This window comes from Bidens hawaiensis, unplaced genomic scaffold, assembly GCF_021521415.1.
Source record: "Bidens hawaiensis isolate Kalapana, Puna unplaced genomic scaffold, B.hawaiensis_p1.1 tig00032546_1, whole genome shotgun sequence".
Lineage (NCBI taxonomy): Eukaryota > Viridiplantae > Streptophyta > Magnoliopsida > Asterales > Asteraceae > Bidens > Bidens hawaiensis.
Window position 1 is genome coordinate 86,045 of NW_027495565.1, and position 19,305 is coordinate 105,349.

The 19,305-nt window shown below is 36.1% G+C and overlaps 2 protein-coding genes across 2 annotated transcripts; both read left to right on the top strand.

Annotated features, from left to right (window-relative positions):
- The first annotated feature begins 8,483 nt into the window (after positions 1 to 8,483).
- Positions 8,484 to 12,620, top strand: LOC143583823 (telomere repeat-binding factor 4-like). The gene is made up of 6 exons (XM_077066027.1): positions 8,484 to 8,783; positions 10,357 to 10,592; positions 10,670 to 10,754; positions 10,845 to 10,928; positions 11,013 to 11,289; positions 12,402 to 12,620. The coding sequence occupies exons 1-6, from the start codon at positions 8,634 to 8,636 to the stop codon at positions 12,431 to 12,433; spliced, it is 864 nt and encodes a 287-aa protein (XP_076922142.1). The 5' UTR covers positions 8,484 to 8,633; the 3' UTR covers positions 12,434 to 12,620.
- A 3,283-nt stretch (positions 12,621 to 15,903) lies between these two features.
- Positions 15,904 to 17,587, top strand: LOC143583824 (eukaryotic initiation factor 4A-15). Its single transcript, XM_077066028.1, has 4 exons — positions 15,904 to 16,014; positions 16,114 to 16,220; positions 16,292 to 16,722; positions 16,806 to 17,587. Exons 1-4 carry the CDS (start codon positions 15,947 to 15,949, stop codon positions 17,439 to 17,441), a joined length of 1,242 nt encoding a protein of 413 aa, XP_076922143.1. The 5' UTR covers positions 15,904 to 15,946; the 3' UTR covers positions 17,442 to 17,587.
- Positions 17,588 to 19,305: the final 1,718 nt, after the last annotated feature.

The following is a 19,305-nucleotide window of genomic DNA, read 5'->3' on the forward strand; positions in this document are numbered from 1 at the left end:
AATGGAGTACTTCTCGCGGATCGGGATGAAGTGAGCCGATTTGGTTAATCGATCAACAATGACCCAAATGCTATCATTTTGCTTTTGAGTGGGAGGCAATTTGGTGATAAAGTCCATAGCGATGCCTTCCCATTTCCAAACGGGGATAGGAGGTTGCTCGAGTAAACCAAAAGGTTTTTGATGTTCGGCTTTAACCTTTGAGCAAGTAAGACATTTCGATACATAAAGTGCTACGTCCTTTTTCATACCCGGACACCAATAAATAGATCGAAGATCGAAGTACATTTTATCCGCACCGGGATGTACGGAATATCGTGACATATGAGCTTCATCGAGAATGAAAGTACGAGGTTCATCACGATCGGGAACCCACAAACGGTTGAGGATTTAAAGCAAGCCATCGGGTTTGGTTTCAAGTTGAAGTTCGGCTCCACATGACATTTCATAATACATATTGCCTTCATCAATGGAGGTGCATTGGGCTCGATAGATGCGGTCTTGGAGATCGGTTTGAATGATGATGCTATTAAGCAGAACAGATTTGATATTAACTTTACGACTAAGGGTGCCGGCTACAACATTCGCCTTACCGGGGTGGTAGCGAATTTCGCAATCGTAATCACTAAGTAATTCGGCCAATCGACGTTGTCTCATGTTGAGATCTTTTTGGTCAAAGATGTGTTGTAGACTTTTGTGATCGGTGAATACAACACACTTTGTGCCATAAAGATAATGTCGCCAGATTTTGAGAGCGAAAACGACAGCACCAAGTTCGAGATCATGAGTCGTATAATTCTTTTCGTGATCCTTGAGTTGCCTTGAGGCATACGCGATAACTTGACCTCGTTGCATGAGAATGCAACCGAGACCTTGGTTGGATGCATCGTAAAATACCACAAAGTCGTCGTTTCCATCGGGAAGGGTTAGGACGGGAGTGTTGCAAAGCATATGCTTTAGAGTTTGGAAAGCTTCTTCTTGTTTCGGTCCCCATTTGTAAGGTTCTCCTTTATGAGTTAGTGCGGTGAGGGGTAACGCGATTTTAGAGAAGTTTAGAATGAATCGCCGATAATACCCGGCCAAACCAAGGAAAGAACGGATTTCCGTGGGTGTGGATGGAGTCTTCCAATCTTTTACGGCCTCGATTTTGGCGGGATCAACATGAATACCTTTATCGTCGACGACATGACCCAAAAATTGAACCTCTTTTAACCAAAATTCACATTTGGAGAACTTGGCATAAAGTTTTTCTTTTCTTAGGAGATCGAGAATGGAACGTAAATGATGTTCATGTTCGGCTCGGGTTTTGGAGAAGATAAGAATGTCATCGATAAAAACAATCACGAATTTGTCCAAGAATGGTTTGCAAACACGGTTCATGAGGTCCATGAATACCGCGGGTGCATTGGTTAATCCGAAAGGCATAACTAAAAATTCGTAATGTCCATACCGAGTACAAAAAGCGGTTTTTGGAATGTCGTCTTCATGAACACGCAATTGATGATAACCTGATCGAAGATCGATTTTGGAAAAGCAAGTTGCGCCTTGAAGTTGATCGAAGAGGTCGTTGATGCGAGGCAAGGGGTAACGATTTTTAATGGTGAGTTTATTGAGTTCACGGTAATCGATACACATGCGAAACGAGCCATCTTTCTTTTTCACGAAGAGGACGGGAGCACCCCTAGGAGAAGAGCTTGGACGGATAAAGCCCTTATCGGAGAGTTCTTGGAGTTGATTCGATAACTCTTGCAATTTCGAAGGGGCTAAGCGGTAAGGAGCCTTGGCTACGGAAGTCGCGTCGGGCACAAGGTCGATTCGAAATTCAACAGGACGAACGGGTGGAAGACCAGAGACGTCTTTGGGAAAAACGCCGGGAAATTCACAAACAACGGGAATGTCTTGAATCTTCTTTTCTTTTGGATCTTTCACCACTGCTTGGGCTAGGAATGGAACGTACTTTTGGCGCAAGTACTTACGAGATTGAGAGAAAGACATAAGGTTGAGTTTCTTGGGGATCGTTTTGCCAAAGACTTTGAGAATTTTGCCATTGACGAGCGGGATAAGAATGAATTTGTTATAACAAACGACTTCGGCACGGTGCAAAGCTAACCAATCCATGCTTACTATGATGTCGAAGCTTCCCATTTGCATCGGGATGAGGTCGATCGAGAACTCGTGCTTGCAAAGAGTGAGGATACAATCGCGAATGACCGAATCGATGATGATGGAATTTCCATTGGCGACTTCGACAGAAAAGGGGCGAGAAAGTTTAGTGCGAGATACGCCAAGAATAAATTCGAATTTAAAAGAAACAAAACTCCTATCAGCTCCGGTATCAAATAAAGTTGAAGCTAAATGCTCATTTACTAAAAACGTACCGTTCACCACATCGTTGGCAACTTGAGCTTGGTTGGCGTTCATCATAAAGGCACACCCTTGGTTTCCGTGGTTAACTTGTTGAGCTGGAGGAGGTGGGAGAGCTTGCATGGCTTGCAGATGTGGTGGAGGAGGAAGGGCTTGCATGGCTTGGATCGGTTGAGCGGAAGGAGCCAAGAGTTGAGGGATTTGGGGTTGATAAGTTTGAAATTGGTAGGCTTGGGTATGGTAGTAGAGTGTGGGTATGATTTGGGCTTGGTTAACAAGAGCAAGTCGAGGACAAGAATTGCGGAAGTGATTCGGGTCTCCACAATTGAAACAAGCCCTAGGTTGGGATGGAGGGTTTTGAGCAAAAGGAGTGGGACGATTTTGGTTGGATGGGGCAAACCTCGGTGGAGCGGGTTGCCCACGAGAGGCTTCTCGACACACGTTGTTAGTGTGACCATAGCGGTTACACTTGGTGCAGTGGCGACAAGCAGAGTAGGAGGGATGATGATGTTGACAAGTGTTACATAATGGGTGTGGGCCGGGATACGGTTTTCGGTTTTGGAGTGCGTGGGATTGAGATTGAGGTTGTGATGGGTGGGTGACAGCATAGTTTCGGTAGTTTGGTTTGATTTTCTTTTTGGTGTGGTGGGTGGAATTGGAGTAGTTGATGGCTTGAGGTTGTGGGTCGACTTTAGCTTGAGGGGTTGGTTCGGGCTTACTCTTGTCACTCGTTTTCTTGATGGAGAGGGTACCGTCTTTGACATGGTTTTCAGAAAGAGCACTGGCGAAGGTAATAGCATCATGAAGGGTTTGCGGGTTGCGACTCATCACCGAGTTGCGGATTTGCATAGGCAAACCGCCGACATACTTGTCAATAGCCCTTTCGAGGGGAGTGACCAAGTGAGGAACCAAGAGACTAAGCTCGTGAAAGCGGTTGGAGTAGGTGGAGTTGTCACCACTCTCTTGCTTGAGTTCCCAAAATTCGGATTCGAGTTTTTGAAGTTCATGTTTTGGGTAAAACTTTTTCATCATGACTTCTTTGAGCTTGGTCCATGAGTAGGCCACAGCTACTTCCGCTCCGTGGGTGGAAATCTCGCTATTCCGCCAAGTGCGGGCGGTATTCTCAAACATGCTAGAGGCATACGTGGTCTTTTTGAGTTCGGGGCACTCACAAAGAGTAAACGCACTTTCCATTTTCTCGAACCATTGTAACAAAGTGGTGGCACAGTTCGTACCAAAGAATTGGGATGGGTTGGCACTAGTGAAGTTTTTCAAAGCGAAAGGTATGGGGTTGGGTATGGTTTGAGTAACGGTGGGTTGGGTGGCTTGGATTTGAGTTATGAGTCCAGGAATCACAGCGGCGATTTCTTTTGCTACCATTGCGGCCATCCGACGACCGGAGCTCGGCTTGCGTAGTTGGGGACGGATTGGAGGCATTCTAAAATAATAAAAGAGAAATGGTATAAGTTTGGGGTAATTGATATAAGTATGAGGAAAAATGAGTAAATGTAGGGTTTAATGATTGTGAATCCTAGAGTTATGAGAATGAGAATGTTAGTAAAAACCATTTTATACTTACATCAAAAGATAAAAATGTATATATATTTATAAGTTTCAAACTTTTGCCATTCAAAAATTGGAGGTTTTGAGATTTTGAAATTTATATATATAGTCGGGAAAATCGTACATGAAATCACCAGGGTTTGATATCCCGACAAATAAAGTTGTATAAAATAATAGGTGGAGTCGAACATGTGCACGTACCACCGAGTCTTAATTATGTTGTTGTGACTCAAATAACGATAATAACATATAATAAAAACGGAGATACAACGAGATGTTAAAAACAACTTGTATTTTTAACACCAAAAAAATATAAGGAGGCAACCGGAACGCTTGCATTCGACAACTTAAAAGTATTGACATATATAACACGATTTGTAAGCCTAGAAAACGCACACTATAATTCAACCATCCCAGGTAAGTATATCACCTTCGATTCTTGGAATCTTTTTGTCAAATGGTCGTTTCATAATGTTTCGCTTTCCATGATGGCTACAAACCCGATATAAATGCAACCTTTATGGAGATCTTAAATAACGGGATCCAAATTAAGTTTGTGATCCATAAAACACATTATGAAAACTAATGTTTTTGCGTTTTAAGGTAAGGATACCTTGAAATACTATGAGAGTGTGTGCATGTGTATATTTTTGAAGATTAAATGAAATAAATAAGCAATTAAATGTATAAGTGTAATGAACAATCAAGTAGGGTAACACGTATAAGCAACATGTATAAGGACCCTAAAGCAAAACTATACTAGGCCGTTACGTCTAACCACCTATCTTATAGTCTTGGCTCTGATACCAATCTGTCACACCCTGACCAAAGGCGGAACATGCCGGAGTGCAACGTGATTGGACAAATACACAAGACACTATTAAAGTGACAATATTTAATCAACTCATTAATTTCATTCAATCACCAAAGTAACACATATTGTTCATACAAAGAACATCAAAACATAAGAAATAGATATTGTTCATTCTTCTAATAACCTAGCGGTATCAAAATAGAATGACGTCTTCAAACTCCAACTCAAGTAATAATCAAACCTGTAACATGCATAAAATAACATTTGTCAACACGTATGTTGGTGAGCAATTTCATAGTTTTGAGTATATATAATATGAGTGAAATCCACAAACGTATATGAGACTAAAAATAAAAGCATCAATCATGGTATATAAAACATATGTAAATGAGGATCCTTTCTAATCGGTAAGAATACCGACATACTTGGATAATGAGACCCTATTCTACTAGCACAAGGCTAAGTAGTTAGGGGAGCGTATGATCATACTTAATGAGGCTCAACAACAACATAAAAATAAACACTCGCGCACGTAAAGCATATGAGACATATAACACACAATAGAGCAAGTATTCTAGCATCATATACCCTAAAGTTTGTGATTTGAGAAATGAGTATAATATAAATCATTTTGTTTGAATAAGTATGCATGTTACTCCCAAAAGATAAAAGTGAAAACGGGGGATGAGATGTACTCACGTTAACTAAGTAACTTGAAAGATTGATTCGTGAATAATCGGAGATCGGGTTTAACGAGCAAGACCTAGATTAAACGGGTCTTAAGTTAGTAGGTAGTCTTGGAAGGGTTTAAAATAAAATATGACAAGTAAATTAAATAAATGAAGTTTATGGTTTAAAAATGTAAATACTTGGGAAATTAAAGACATGTTCTAAAAAGTAAGTTTACTCGAAACCGGGTCTTGGTATTTCATTCATAATTATTACTCAACCTATGTTAAGTAACTTATGTGGGTAAGTAACTTATGTGGGTTATAATGCACTAATGCAAGACCCTTTGGGTATATGAACACCAAAACAAGGTTTTAATCGAGTGTTCGGATTTGTTAACTTGGGTCTAGATAATTAACTAAACTCAAAGTTAACTTTCCAAAATGTTTTGAGATAACTCAATAAAATCGAAAGACTTAACCAAGTATATAGTTCTATTATGAAGAACCTTAACGTCCGTTAAGTGTGTATTTGGTATCACCGGTCCAAGCTTTTTATAAGATCAAGTTGGATACCGACACACCAAGTAAGTTGATAAAATACTTAAAATTAGTTTAAAATACATTCTTGAAGAAAAGATGAGTTTCGATGGCCAAAAACACACTTGTGTGTCTTAGGCAAGTGAACTCGGTTTAGTTCGGTTTTGGTTCGGTCCTTGACTCGGAATGATACCGAGGATGGTTGCCACATACCCAAATACCATAGAACTATCAAAATGGTTTTAGAAGTTACAAGGTTCAAATCTTTCATAAACATGTTTATTTAACTATTTTAAACAAAACTATTTAAAACAAAAGCTAGTAAACAAGAGTTCGGTCTTAGTTCGGTCTTGATTCGGGTCTAATCTCGGGATGAAACCGAGACTAGTGACTTCATAACCAATACCATGAAACTCTTTAAACATAAATTAAAACTAAACTACTTACAATATAAACAAAAGCATTAAAAGGAAATGGTATAAACAAGACTAGTAAACAAGAGTTTGGTCTTGGTTCGGTCTTGATTCGGGTCTAATCTCGGGATAAAACCGAGACTAGTGACTTCATAACCAATACCATGAAACTCTTTAAACATGAATTAAAAGCTAAACTACTTACAATATAAACAAAAGCATTAAAGGGAAATAGTATAAACAAGACTAGTAAACAAGAGTTTGGTCTTGGTTCGGTCTTGATTCGGGTCTAATCTTGGGATAAACCGAGACTAGTGACTTCATAACCAATACCATGAAACTCTTTAAACATGAATTAAAAGCTAAACTACTTATAATATGAACAAGACTAGGAAAGCATTAAAGGAAAATAGTATAAACAAGAACTACAATGAGTTCTCCATGTAGCCTTGCCTTGTAGCATTTCACCTCCCGAAGAAGATGAAAGCCGAAGGAAACAAGGGGTGCATATTATATATATGTTGTGCCACAAGATATGAATTAATAAGTAACAAACAAGAATTAAAGAAGGTTATTGCTTGATTATTAAGAACCTTAGAGGTTAAAGATATGAACTTTATTTGGGAGAGAAAGAAGATGAACGAGCAAAGAATAATGAAGAGGATGGGGTTGTTTATATAGGGAAGGAGTCAAACTTGTTTTCCTTGTTTTATATAAATACTTGCATGTGTTTTTTTTTTTTTAAAAAATGTTTAAATAATACAATCTAGTAACAAATCCAAAAGGTAAGAGATGATTATGAAACATAAAAATCCAACATTTTATATTAGTGAAAGATTTGGTTTACAAATCAGGTCGGGTTTTGATACAAATACAAATACAAATACAAAAAAGATCGAAAATGACGAATGTTACACCTAAAGACCAGGATTATGTGCATATAGGAGTTGCGGTGGAATTTGTGATTCAGTGGTGTTATTGTTAAGGCTATATTTGTACCTAGGCAATAATTGAAAAAAAAAGTGTATTTTTAAGTCAAACTAGAGAATAACACAAAGACTTCAAAATATTCAGAATCAAGTATTTCCATACGCGTTGTCGTGGAGCGCATTATAAACATTACATGTTTAAGAATAGTGCACGTTGCAACGGGGACATGATGAGAACTTAGTCGGCATTGGTTCTATTCATTGCGGTGAAAATGTTGTGGCCAAAGTTGATATTTTAAAAGTTTCTACAAGTTTTGTGACAAAAGTTGAAAGTCTAAAAGTTTTATTGTTACAGTGTAAGTGTAAAAGTTTTATAGATAAAATTTATGTTAACAAAGTTTACGGGCTAATAGATATATCATATATTTGTTGGCCCATCAACTTTGTATATGTGTGAAGCTTTGATAACAAAAGTTCACAAAAAAACCAAAGTTTAAGGGACCAACATGGCAATATTTAATGTTGTAAAATTTTGGTGGTCAAAGTTTAAAGAATACAACTTTACAATACTAATGTTTAACCATGTGAATAATTAAGTTAGAGGTTTTCAACTCGAACATTTATCATCTTTTTAGATCGGCTCTAACGATAATAGCCCTAAAAATATAGAATCAAATAAATAAATAAAAGGATGGGATTCAATATGAATAGAATTAACCTATAAAACATACAAACAAGTAGAGTGATTAGTATTAGTTTATAATTTTGAACTGGGGTAATTATATTAATAATAATTATTAAAGTTTAGAAACTATAGAGTAATAAAACTTACTATATTGTTAACATATTATTATTCTAGTTATTCATTTAATTATATGTTACTCATATTAACAACTGTTATTTGTATTTTATCCTAAGACCATTTGTGGTGGTAGAGTTGTGGCTGACGTTTTGACCCAAAACTCTCCCCCTACACCCCCCCTCAAAGTCGTGGGGTTTAAATGTTGTGTATACAACGTTGTAGAAGAGGTTGTTGAGAGAGAGAGAGAGAATTAGTGATTGCATGAGAGTATTGCGTTTTTTCTACTATATCATTACTTTTTGTAAAATTTTTCATTGCTAATTGAGACGTCACGTGATATAAAACGCTCTAGTTTTAACAGCGCGTGATCTAAAACACATATATACAAAATGAAACTACAAGGGTGCATTAGCCAATTATGAAAGCTACACATATTATTCCCAAATGTCGATTTTACCCTTACTGTAACTATCATCACCATCATCATCTCCGATATAGGGTTTAGGTTTAACCCTAATTAATATAATAATTCAGGCGGCGGCGATGGGAAATCCAAAGCAGAAATGGACGCAGGAGGAAGAAGAAGCTCTACGCGCCGGCATCGCAAAACACGGCACCGGAAAATGGAAGAATATCCAGAAGGATCCTGAGTTTAATCACCTCCTTTATTCCAGATCCAATATCGACCTTAAGGTCAGTCAGATTACTTCTCTCTCTCTCTATATATATATGAATATATGTTTTGTTATTGTATTGATTGACCGTTAGCTTCTGATTGTAATGTATACATAGTGTTTATGTTACGAGCCCTAATTTTGGCCAATGTATGAAATATTTATGTAATTTGTTTGTGTTTAGTTATTAAATTGATTGTGTGTTAGTTTGTGATTGTAATGTGAATATAGGAATATGTTTCTGAAGCTGTGAGGAAAGTATGACAAATGCATGGAATAGGTATAAGTGCATAACTGCCCCGAGCTCGGCTCGTTTTCACTAATGAGAGCTCGAGCTCTGCTCGTAAGTTGTTTTTTTCCAAGCTCGAGGTCGGCTTGTTTATTAGTTAATTTATAATTTTTATATATTTTGAGAAAAACCTTAAACGAGCCTAAGCTTGGCTCGAGCTTGTGTAGTACTTTAAGGCTTAAACGAGCCAAAGCTCTGCTTGAGCTCAGCTGTGCAGTGTGAAATTCATGCATAGAAGTCTAAAAGAGGTAAAACTCAAAAATACACAAAGCTGGTTATGGCTCAACGAGCCTAAACAAGCTTTCAATGCAAGGCTCTAGCTCGGGCTCAATACCTAAACGAGCTTTATTTGAGGCGTAACCTAGGGTTTTATGTTTAGTTATGTAATTTGTTTATGTTTAGTATTGGATTGATTGTGTGTTAGTTTGTGTTTGTAATGTAAACATAGTGTAACATGGCCTACTTTTGGATTTGGATTTGAAATTTCTTTCTGAAGCTGTGAGGAAAGTTTGACAAATTGCATGGAATAGGCATAACTTTAGCGGTGTTAACGAGTCCAGCCGCCTTGTTTTGGTTCACAAGAACTCGAGCTCTTTTATTAAAGCTCGAGCTTGGCTCATGAGTTGTTTGTTCAAGTTTAAGCTCGTTTTGTTTATTATTTAATTTATATATGGGTTTAATAAGTATTTTATATATTTTGAGGAAATCTTAAATGAGCTTAAGCTTTGCTTGAACTCGTGTAGTACCTTAAACGAGCCAAAGCTCTGCTCGAGGTCAGCTGTGCAGAGTGAAATTAATACGTAGAATTTTAGAAGCAATAAAAACTTAAAAATACACAAGCCTCGTGAAGGGTCAACGAGCCTAAACAAGCTGTCAATACAAGGCTCTAGCTCGGGCTCGATACCTAAACGAGCTTTATTTGAGGCTCGGGCTAAAAAGCCTTGCTCGTTTTCAGATTTTTTATCTATCTGAGCTCGAATAGCTCACGAGCGGCTCGGCTTGTTTGCACACCTAAGCATAACCTAGGGTTGTATGTTGAAATTTCAATCTTGTAATTTGTTATTGTTAGATTTAGAAGTTAACTAGAGAGGTGATTTTGGTTTCTTTTCTTATTGATTTGTAATTCATGTCATTTTTTTCACTTTCAATGTGCCACTATAGTCACTGACCTCAAGAAGTTTATATGCATATGTTTTCATATACCATTATAACTTGAGATGAAACATTTGTGTTCAGTTTACCATAACTTTTGTTCATATCAAGTATCAACTGCCTGATGAATGATGATGTCATATAATTGTAGGATAAATGGAGGAATATGAGTGTGAGTGCAAATGGTCAGGGTCCAAGGGAAAAATCAAGAACACCAAAACCAAAAAGTAACATCGATTCGCCTGTGGCTGCCACACCATCGCCCACTGTTCAGACTCCTGGACCATCAGCTTTGGCTGTAGCTGTAGCTGTAGCTGATCCAGTATCTGCAGACATCAATATGGATGATGGTTCAAAATGCTTGCTAGATGGGAAGACCGCTTCAAAGTTTGTTACATGCTTACTGCTGGTCACTTATTAAATAAAATTGAATGGTATTTAACATTCTTGCTTTCATTATTAAGGTATAATGCAATGATCTATGAAGCACTATCATCTCTAAAGGATCCAAATGGATCAAGTACCAGTGAAATTGTTTGTTTCATTGAGGTAATCATCAATCCGATCACTATATGATTCTTGAAAATCATGGGTTGCTATATTTCTGACTGATTCTATTGTGATATTTGTAATATGCAGAAAAGGCACGAGGTGCAACCAAATTTCAGGCGGTTGTTAACTGCAAGGTTACGAAGGCTTGTTGCGCAAGAGAAACTTGAAAAGGTGATTTTTTTTGGTTTTTGGTATATTTTTTTAGGGTTTGTTGGGATTCAGTTTTTGATAAGGAACAGCTGTGTGAGTGATTAGGTTCAGAATTGCTATCGGCTTAGAAGTGGGGCGGTGAATGGGACCCAGGGTCCGATTCCGAAGCCCAAAGAGACCTGGCCCAGATTGTCCACCACTTACAACAGTCATCTTGGTGAAACCCTAGAAGAAGCAGCGGTTGCAGCCGCCTATAAAGTGGCTGAAGCAGAAAACAAATCGTTTGTGGCGGCTGAAGCTGTTAAAGAAGCTGAACGGGTCTCCAAATTGGCTGAAGAAGCTGAAGCTTTCCTACAGTTGGCTAAAGAGATTTATGAAAGATGTAATATATCTCCTCCCTTTTTCCATTAATATTAAGTATTAACTAACTGTTAATTAGGCTTAAAATATCGGGAGTATATCGCCTGATAGTAACCTAGTTTCTTTTGTGTTTTACTAAAGTCACTCACTTTTATTTAACTATAAAAAACAATCTCGCTCTATTGTTTTTTAAATAAAGTGGCTTAAGTGGAACATATATGTAACTTGGTTACTATTTAGTGAAATACTAAATAATGAAACTACTCAAATTGGTTACTATTATCAAACTGTGTTTCATAATTTGTCTATTCAAGTCAACCTGAAAAAAATGATCACTGAATACTAACAAAGTTTTATATATGTTTCATTAAGTCGTTTAATTTAAGAAACAAACATTTATAGAACCATTTTACAAAATAATGAAACTTGAGTGGTTTTATTGTTAGAAACAATTCTGAGTAAATGTATTGAAACTTGGTTATTATCTCATGATTTTATCCGTTAAAAAAATCTGATGTGGCCAAGTAGATGGGCATTAAAAACCGCTTAAAAAAAGCAAATTTTTTAACAACTTTCGATAAATGATTTTAAAAGAAATAGTAGTATTCAGGAATAACTGTTAATGTCATTTCAGATGCCACACGGCTTGTACATAGGGGCTGGCATAAAACTGAATTAACCAACCCATAACTGAATAAACTGAACCTAGCTAAAAGCGATGGGTCTGTTTCGACTTTTTTGAAAACTGAAGTTAGCAGGTCAGTGATGGTTATTCACTTATTCCTATATCCATAGCAGGCATAACTGAACCTAGCCATGATTTAGTAAGTTAACCGACCGTGACCTACTACCTTAAACTGATCCGTAACCAAAGATTCTGTAAGTTTTACAAATGCCAAATGGTACAGCTCAAATTTTAAGAAAAACAGCAAATAGAAAATACGTTTAATTAGCATTAAGAGGTCTACGTCTTTGTTGTATATTCCTAAAACAAGTTTATTTGGTTTACAATCTTGCTTTGGGTGGAACTAAACTGATTTAGTTCGATCCTTATCTTGGTTTGTTATTCTTAATTTTCTTCTTTTGTTCTCGACTAGTAATAATTACTGACTGGTTTTTCAACTTATATGGCAGGCTCGCGTGGGGAAAGGGTGATGGTGGCATAAAACCATGAAGTTTTGCGATCAACTGGTCATGAGCTTTCGTGAATCTGTTTTTCCAATCGTGAGTTAACTTGTTACATATCATCATCTGTACAAATGGTAGTTCGATCCAGTTTTCGGTTCATGTGGATTTGTATGAAAAATTGTCGAGACTTTGAGATCTGAAATGTTATTCACTTTTCGGTGCCAATTTGATAAATATGTTCTAAAATAGTAAAATGAGATTTCTTCATGATAGCAAGTGGGTTGGTTTTATGGGTAACCATAGAGTTTGAAATCAAGGTTGAAGAAGATGATATTATAAACATTTTTTAAAACTTTTAAAGATTTTTATGATACTCTCGTTGAACTTGAAGTGAGCCATTTGAGGCAATTGCTTGGGGACTTGGGCTAGCCAGTGCTGCCGCAACGCGTGAGCAGAGATAGATAGGTTTTAAGGTTGTAACATGTGGATAAAAATAGATGTTTTAATAATAATATATATTCACATCAAAATATAAATACTTCTACATTTTAGCTTTTATATATAGATTTTAAAATCTTATATTATTACGACCAATATCTTTTTAAAAGGTTCTTTAAAAGGTTAAATGAGTTAAAGAGTTGGGTTTTGGTCCAATTAGCAAAGTTATTGGAGTCCCCCCCCCCCCCTCTTAAGGTCAAGGGGTTGAGTGTCGACGAAGGTGGACATAGTGTAATCATGCAATTCTATCTCAAGATCCCCAAAGAAGCCTAAAAAATGTGGACGTGAAAGCTAATAGAATATACAATTCCAGCTATTCATTAGCATTCACCATCACCCTTAACATGGACCCCGTTCACAGCGATGTCACTTCCATATCATTCGAACTCCTTGTCATAGTTTCTTTTATTAAACAACTTTATATAAAAAAAAGTAATAACAACTTCAATCCTCACTTGTGGCACTTGGGTGGATATTAACAATGAATTATTTCAACTAAGCCTTGTGCAAGGTTGTGAGTTCGAATCCCGAACTCACCCGGGTTTTACGCCAAAGAGTTGGTGGCACAACGACTGTCAAGTTGCAATCGTTGATATAGTTTCTCGAAGGTACGCCCAAACCAAGCTCTGAATCCAAGCTAAGAAAGTTGCCGTTGTAAAAGAAACAAAACATACACAAGGGGTAAAATCGTCAACCAAAAGACAAAGGCAGGGGCAAGATGGTCATAAAAATAAAAGAAGCAAACGTAGGGTACCGATCCAACCAATAAAGACAAGCTTTTCTTTTTCGTTCACTCCTCCACGGCCACACCAAGAGAGGAGTTTGTGAAAACCCTAGAAAAATATTATCTCTAATTTTCTTCATCAACCAATCAATCTCAGGTACTATAGATCATCCCTAACTTTACTCTAATATTTTATTATTATTATCTTCTGCTACTTACTCGATATCAATTTGTGTTTGTTTTGTTGGATCTGAGTTTACGTGTGTAGATCGGTGTTGTAACGTAGCTTTAATTAGCGTTTTGAATCGACAGTTGATATAGATCGGTGTAGATGTATAGTATATATTAACTCTAGAACCTACGATTTATTATTTAGATATTATTATTATTTGCTATCTGTCTTGTTAACTTACACTCAGTTTCAGCTCGGCTTGTTTCCAGTTCTATTTTAAAAGCTTGAGCTTGTTTTTTTGGAACTCTATTTTAATAGGAGCTCGAGCTTGTGAGTAGTTTATTAATTAATTGAGTTTGAGCTTATTAATTAATTTTTTATATTTTTTCTTATTTTTGTGTGTTTATAATTATATTTGTATATTTTTTTTAATTTTATATCTATATATACGATAATATATATATTTATTAGTAATTTAATCCTAGTTTTTTTATACGTAACGGTTAAATAAAAATTCAACAAATAATAGGCTTGTTTAGGCTCGAGCTCGTTTACTAAACAAGCTTAATTTTTGGCTTGAGCTTGTTTAGTTTTTTTTAAAAGATAGAAGCTTTTTTGCAAGCTAATCTCGAGTAGTTTGTGAGCTGTTTGGTTTGTTTACACCCCTAGTTGTTAATCTGATGAATTAATGTGTACTTTAATCGTTTACTAAACAAGCTTAGTTTTTGGCTTGAGCTTGTTTAGTTTTTTTTAAAGATAGAAGCTTTTTTGCAAGCTAATCTCGAGTAGTTTGCGGGCTGTTTGGTTTGTTTACACTCCTAGTTGTTAAAACCTGATGAATGAATGTGTTGAGTACCTTAATAATAGTTTTATGAACGAGGATTAGTTTTTTTTGTAAGCTAATTTGTTTATGGTAGCCAGGGTATTTGTCTGTATGATAAGAATTTCGTTCTGATAGTTTAAAAGTTGTTACTAAAGTGGTTTTCTGGACTAACTGCTGTGATGACAATCTTTTAAAGATTTTAGATGGGTGGACTGATGTGGTCAAGTTCTATTTGCGTTTGATGGCCCTATTTTTATAAATACGTATGTTTATCATGTGTGTTATTATTTTGAGTATGTGCTTGATTATTTTAGAATCAGTGTATATCTGTTTTGGTATAATTCATCCATGTAGACGTCAAATTGCTGGAACAGTTGTGCATTGAGAATAAGATTAAGTAGCACATACTTGAAATATTAACACATATACTCTGTACAAGTATACGTGTTTATAAATCAATCAATCAATCATGCCCAGTAAAATCCCACCGACAGCAAAGCTATAAGTAGGGTCTGGGGAGGGTGGGATGTAGGCACACCGTACCTCTATCCAAAGGAATAAAGAGGTGGCTTCCAGAGAGACCCTCGGCTCTAAGTACATGTGTATGAAGCAAAATAAAGGAAATCAAAGTTTAACAGTTATATAAAAACTACTACTAATTATAATAATATTAATAATAAGATCACAGTTTAACAGCTATATAAAAGCTAATAATAATTATAATAATAATAATAATAATATATGTAAGGGAAATACCATTATGGTATGTGACCTAAATAAGTTAAGTCTAAGCCCTAAGGTAATCAATTCTCTCTAAAAATCCTTAACTTTAATTCTACTTCTCCACGAATTCCTATCCTCAACCATGTCCTCGGAGAGGTTTAGGTCTATCAAATCATGCCTAATCCTCTCATCCCAAGTCAATTTCGGTATGAGTTGATAAAGAAAAGATCATTGAAGAAGAGTTGATAAAGAAAAGATCATTGAAGAAGAGTTGATAAAGAAAAGATCATTGAAGAAAAGTCAATTTCGGTCTATCAAATCATCCCACGAGGTTTACGTGTTTATAAAGAAAAGATCATTGAAGAAGAGTTGATGTGCTACTTGAATTATAAACAATATACTCAGTACATTTTACTCGGTATGAGTATATGTGTTTATGTAAAAAGTAGGTCTTCATCATACTTGGTTCACCTTTCCACAATCTTAGAAGATCTTCATAACAGAAGCTAGTCCAGTCTAACTTAGATTGGCAAAGATTTTTGATATTGGAAGGCTTTTTATACAACTTAAGTGGTATTGGACTGATTTTTTTTTTTTTGTTTTTTGCAGTCATGGCAGGCGTTGCACCAGAAGCTTCCCAGTTTGACACTCGTCACTTTGATTCGAAAATGAATGAGCTGTAAGTAGTTTTTTTATACAATAGTTACTGCATATGTTGTTCAAGTGATTAAAATCATATCTTTCAATTGTTGGTGAACTGCTCTTATTGTTGTTAAAGGCTTTCAACCGATGGACAAGACTTTTTTACATCATATGATGAGGTGTATGATAGCTTTGATGCTATGGGTTTACAAGAAAATCTTTTAAGAGGCATCTATGCATATGGTTAGTATATATTTTGTTTTAAGAGAGACTATAAAATTTTCTGTATTTTCTAACTTGTTTTTTTTCTTCAGGTTTTGAAAAGCCATCAGCAATTCAGCAAAGGGGAATTGTTCCATTCACCAAGGGTCTTGATGTCATCCAACAAGCTCAATCCGGAACAGGGAAAACGGCAACTTTTTGCTCTGGTATTCTTCAACAACTTGACTACAGTGTGGTCGAGTGTCAGGCTTTGGTTTTAGCTCCAACTCGTGAACTTGCACAACAAATCGAGAAAGTTATGCGTGCCCTAGGTGACTATCTTGGTGTTAAGGTTCATGCTTGTGTTGGTGGAACCAGTGTTCGTGAGGACCAGCGTATTCTCTCAGCCGGGGTCCACGTTGTTGTCGGTACACCTGGACGTGTGTTTGACATGCTTAGGAGACAATCGTTACGTTCTGATTATATCAAAATGTTTGTGTTGGATGAAGCTGATGAAATGCTTTCAAGAGGTTTCAAAGATCAGGTTATTTTCTTTCTTTATATTAATAAAGATTATAAAGATTGCGTTTTTTTAATCTTTTTGAATGCTGAAACTTTTTTTTTTAGATCTATGATATCTTCCAGCTGTTACCATCAAAGGTCCAGGTAGGTGTGTTCTCTGCAACCATGCCACCCGAAGCTCTTGAAATTACCAGAAAGTTCATGAACAAACCCGTAAGAATCCTCGTGAAACGTGACGAGTTAACCTTAGAAGGTATTAAACAATTTTATGTCAACGTGGAAAAAGAAGAGTGGAAGCTTGAAACCCTATGTGATCTTTACGAAACCTTAGCAATCACTCAAAGTGTCATTTTCGTCAACACCCGACGAAAGGTCGACTGGTTGACCGACAAAATGCGTAGCCGGGACCACACAGTTTCCGCCACACACGGTGACATGGACCAAAACACCCGTGACATCATCATGCGTGAGTTTCGATCAGGCTCTTCCCGTGTTCTAATCACCACCGATCTCTTGGCACGTGGGATTGATGTGCAACAAGTGTCGCTCGTGATTAACTATGATCTTCCAACGCAGCCTGAAAACTATCTTCATCGTATTGGTCGAAGTGGTCGGTTTGGGAGAAAGGGTGTTGCTATTAACTTTGTGACGTTGGATGATGAGCGGATGCTTGCGGATATCCAGAAGTTTTATAACGTGGTGGTCGAGGAATTGCCGTCTAATGTTGCTGATCTTATTTAGGAAAAGATTTTGGGATGTTTGGTTTGGTTTGGTTGGTTTGTTTTGTTAAAAAGTAAGCAAGAACACAAGTTAGAACCTGTTTTTTGAAGTCTACTATCGGTTTTGGTTGTTTTTAAGTTATTTGATATTGTTATGACTTGTGGTGTTATAAGTTTATCCTGAACTTGTTATGACTTATTGTTATGACTTGTGGTGTTATAAGTTTATTCTGGCCTAGAAGTGTATGGATTTCTTTATTATTTAATATTTATCTTTCTTGTGTAATTGCATTTGTATGTTTATTTGCTTAGAATGTTATAAATAACTTTTCTTGTATATTATATTGTTTGCCAAAAGATTTTAAGCTCTTTTTTGTTTGATAAGGTTATTTTCATGAAGTAATAGATTCTTTCCAAAAATGTAGCCTTCACATAGTAATAGATTCACTTTAAAAGTGCTGTTTTTACAAAGCAATAGATTGATTAGATTCTCTTTAAAAGTAGTAATTTTCATGAATTAATAGACTCTCTTTTTTAAGTAATGCTTGCTAATATCTTATAGGTCCGCGTTTGTTTTTATATCTATGAACCGTTTGTTTAAAATACTAACAAATGAATATGAATAAACACGAACATGAAAAACACTCGTATTCTTAATAGATGAACACACAAGATAATTCGTTTGCTTTAAATGTTCGGTTCTGGTTAAAGCTAAACTATCGACAAGAGTATGCATTGTTCGTATTCATTTAGTTGGTTTAATAACGTGTATTATGACTTATGCCTTATTTTTCTATTTCGTTCTAAAACTTTTTGTATTTATTAAAAATGTAATATTTAAAGTAGATGGATAATTTTGACATCATGTTTTATTTATTTATTTATTGAACTGGTGCTAATGTTTTGGCTTCATGTTTTTCTTTAACGACAAACACCAGCCAACCTCTTGTGAAACTCTCAAGGAGGTTCGATGTAGTGAGGTCTAATCCACTTGGTGATGCTTTACCTAGCTTAAGCCAGGATATATGACACATGAGTGGATTCGATCCCACGACGTTAAACAAAATAAACTTTAGGTGAACCTAAGGTAAAACTCTTAACTACCCCACCAAATGGTGATCGCGTTTTGGCTTAATGTTGGTTTTATGGTTTTAACTCATTAAAATAAGGAATATATTTGAAATACGTATAATACGTTTGACAAAAAAAGGTATAATAGACATACATCAAAAGTAGTTGTTGAAATAGATAATTAACTTAAAAGTAAGTGATAGTAAATGAAACTGTCAATGTGTCATGACTTAAATTCCACATTAATTTAACTTGAAAGTTGCACCTAAGACGTATGCTATCATCATCATTATTATTATCGACTATCGTACTTATAATATTTTGACATAATAAGTTAGGTTATTGTGCCCATTTTTACTCATACATACACTAATCTTATAAAAGCTTTTGACAAACATTCCATGTAAACATGACATGAACAAGTGCAGACGTATGATGAACGTGAGGGGCTATTGAAGTTTTGATGTAGATAGGGATGTCAAATAAAGCCCAAGCCCGACGAGTATAATACTGTATCTGAAACCCAAAACATAGAGGATGGTATACCCGAACCGAAAGGTATGGGCCGGGTATGCGATTAAGATTTAAAAGTTTCCGTGAGTATGAGCTGGATATGAGATTAGATGATACCTAACCCTAATACTCAAAACCACATATCCATGTACCCGAAACATATACCCCGAATTTTTTTTAATTTTAATTTTATTTCCCTTAAATCTTTTCTATTACTGTTTCATTTTAGTAAATTCATATAAATTATAATGATATTATTTATTTATTGTAACGCTTATATGCATGTAGTGTATCATATTTTA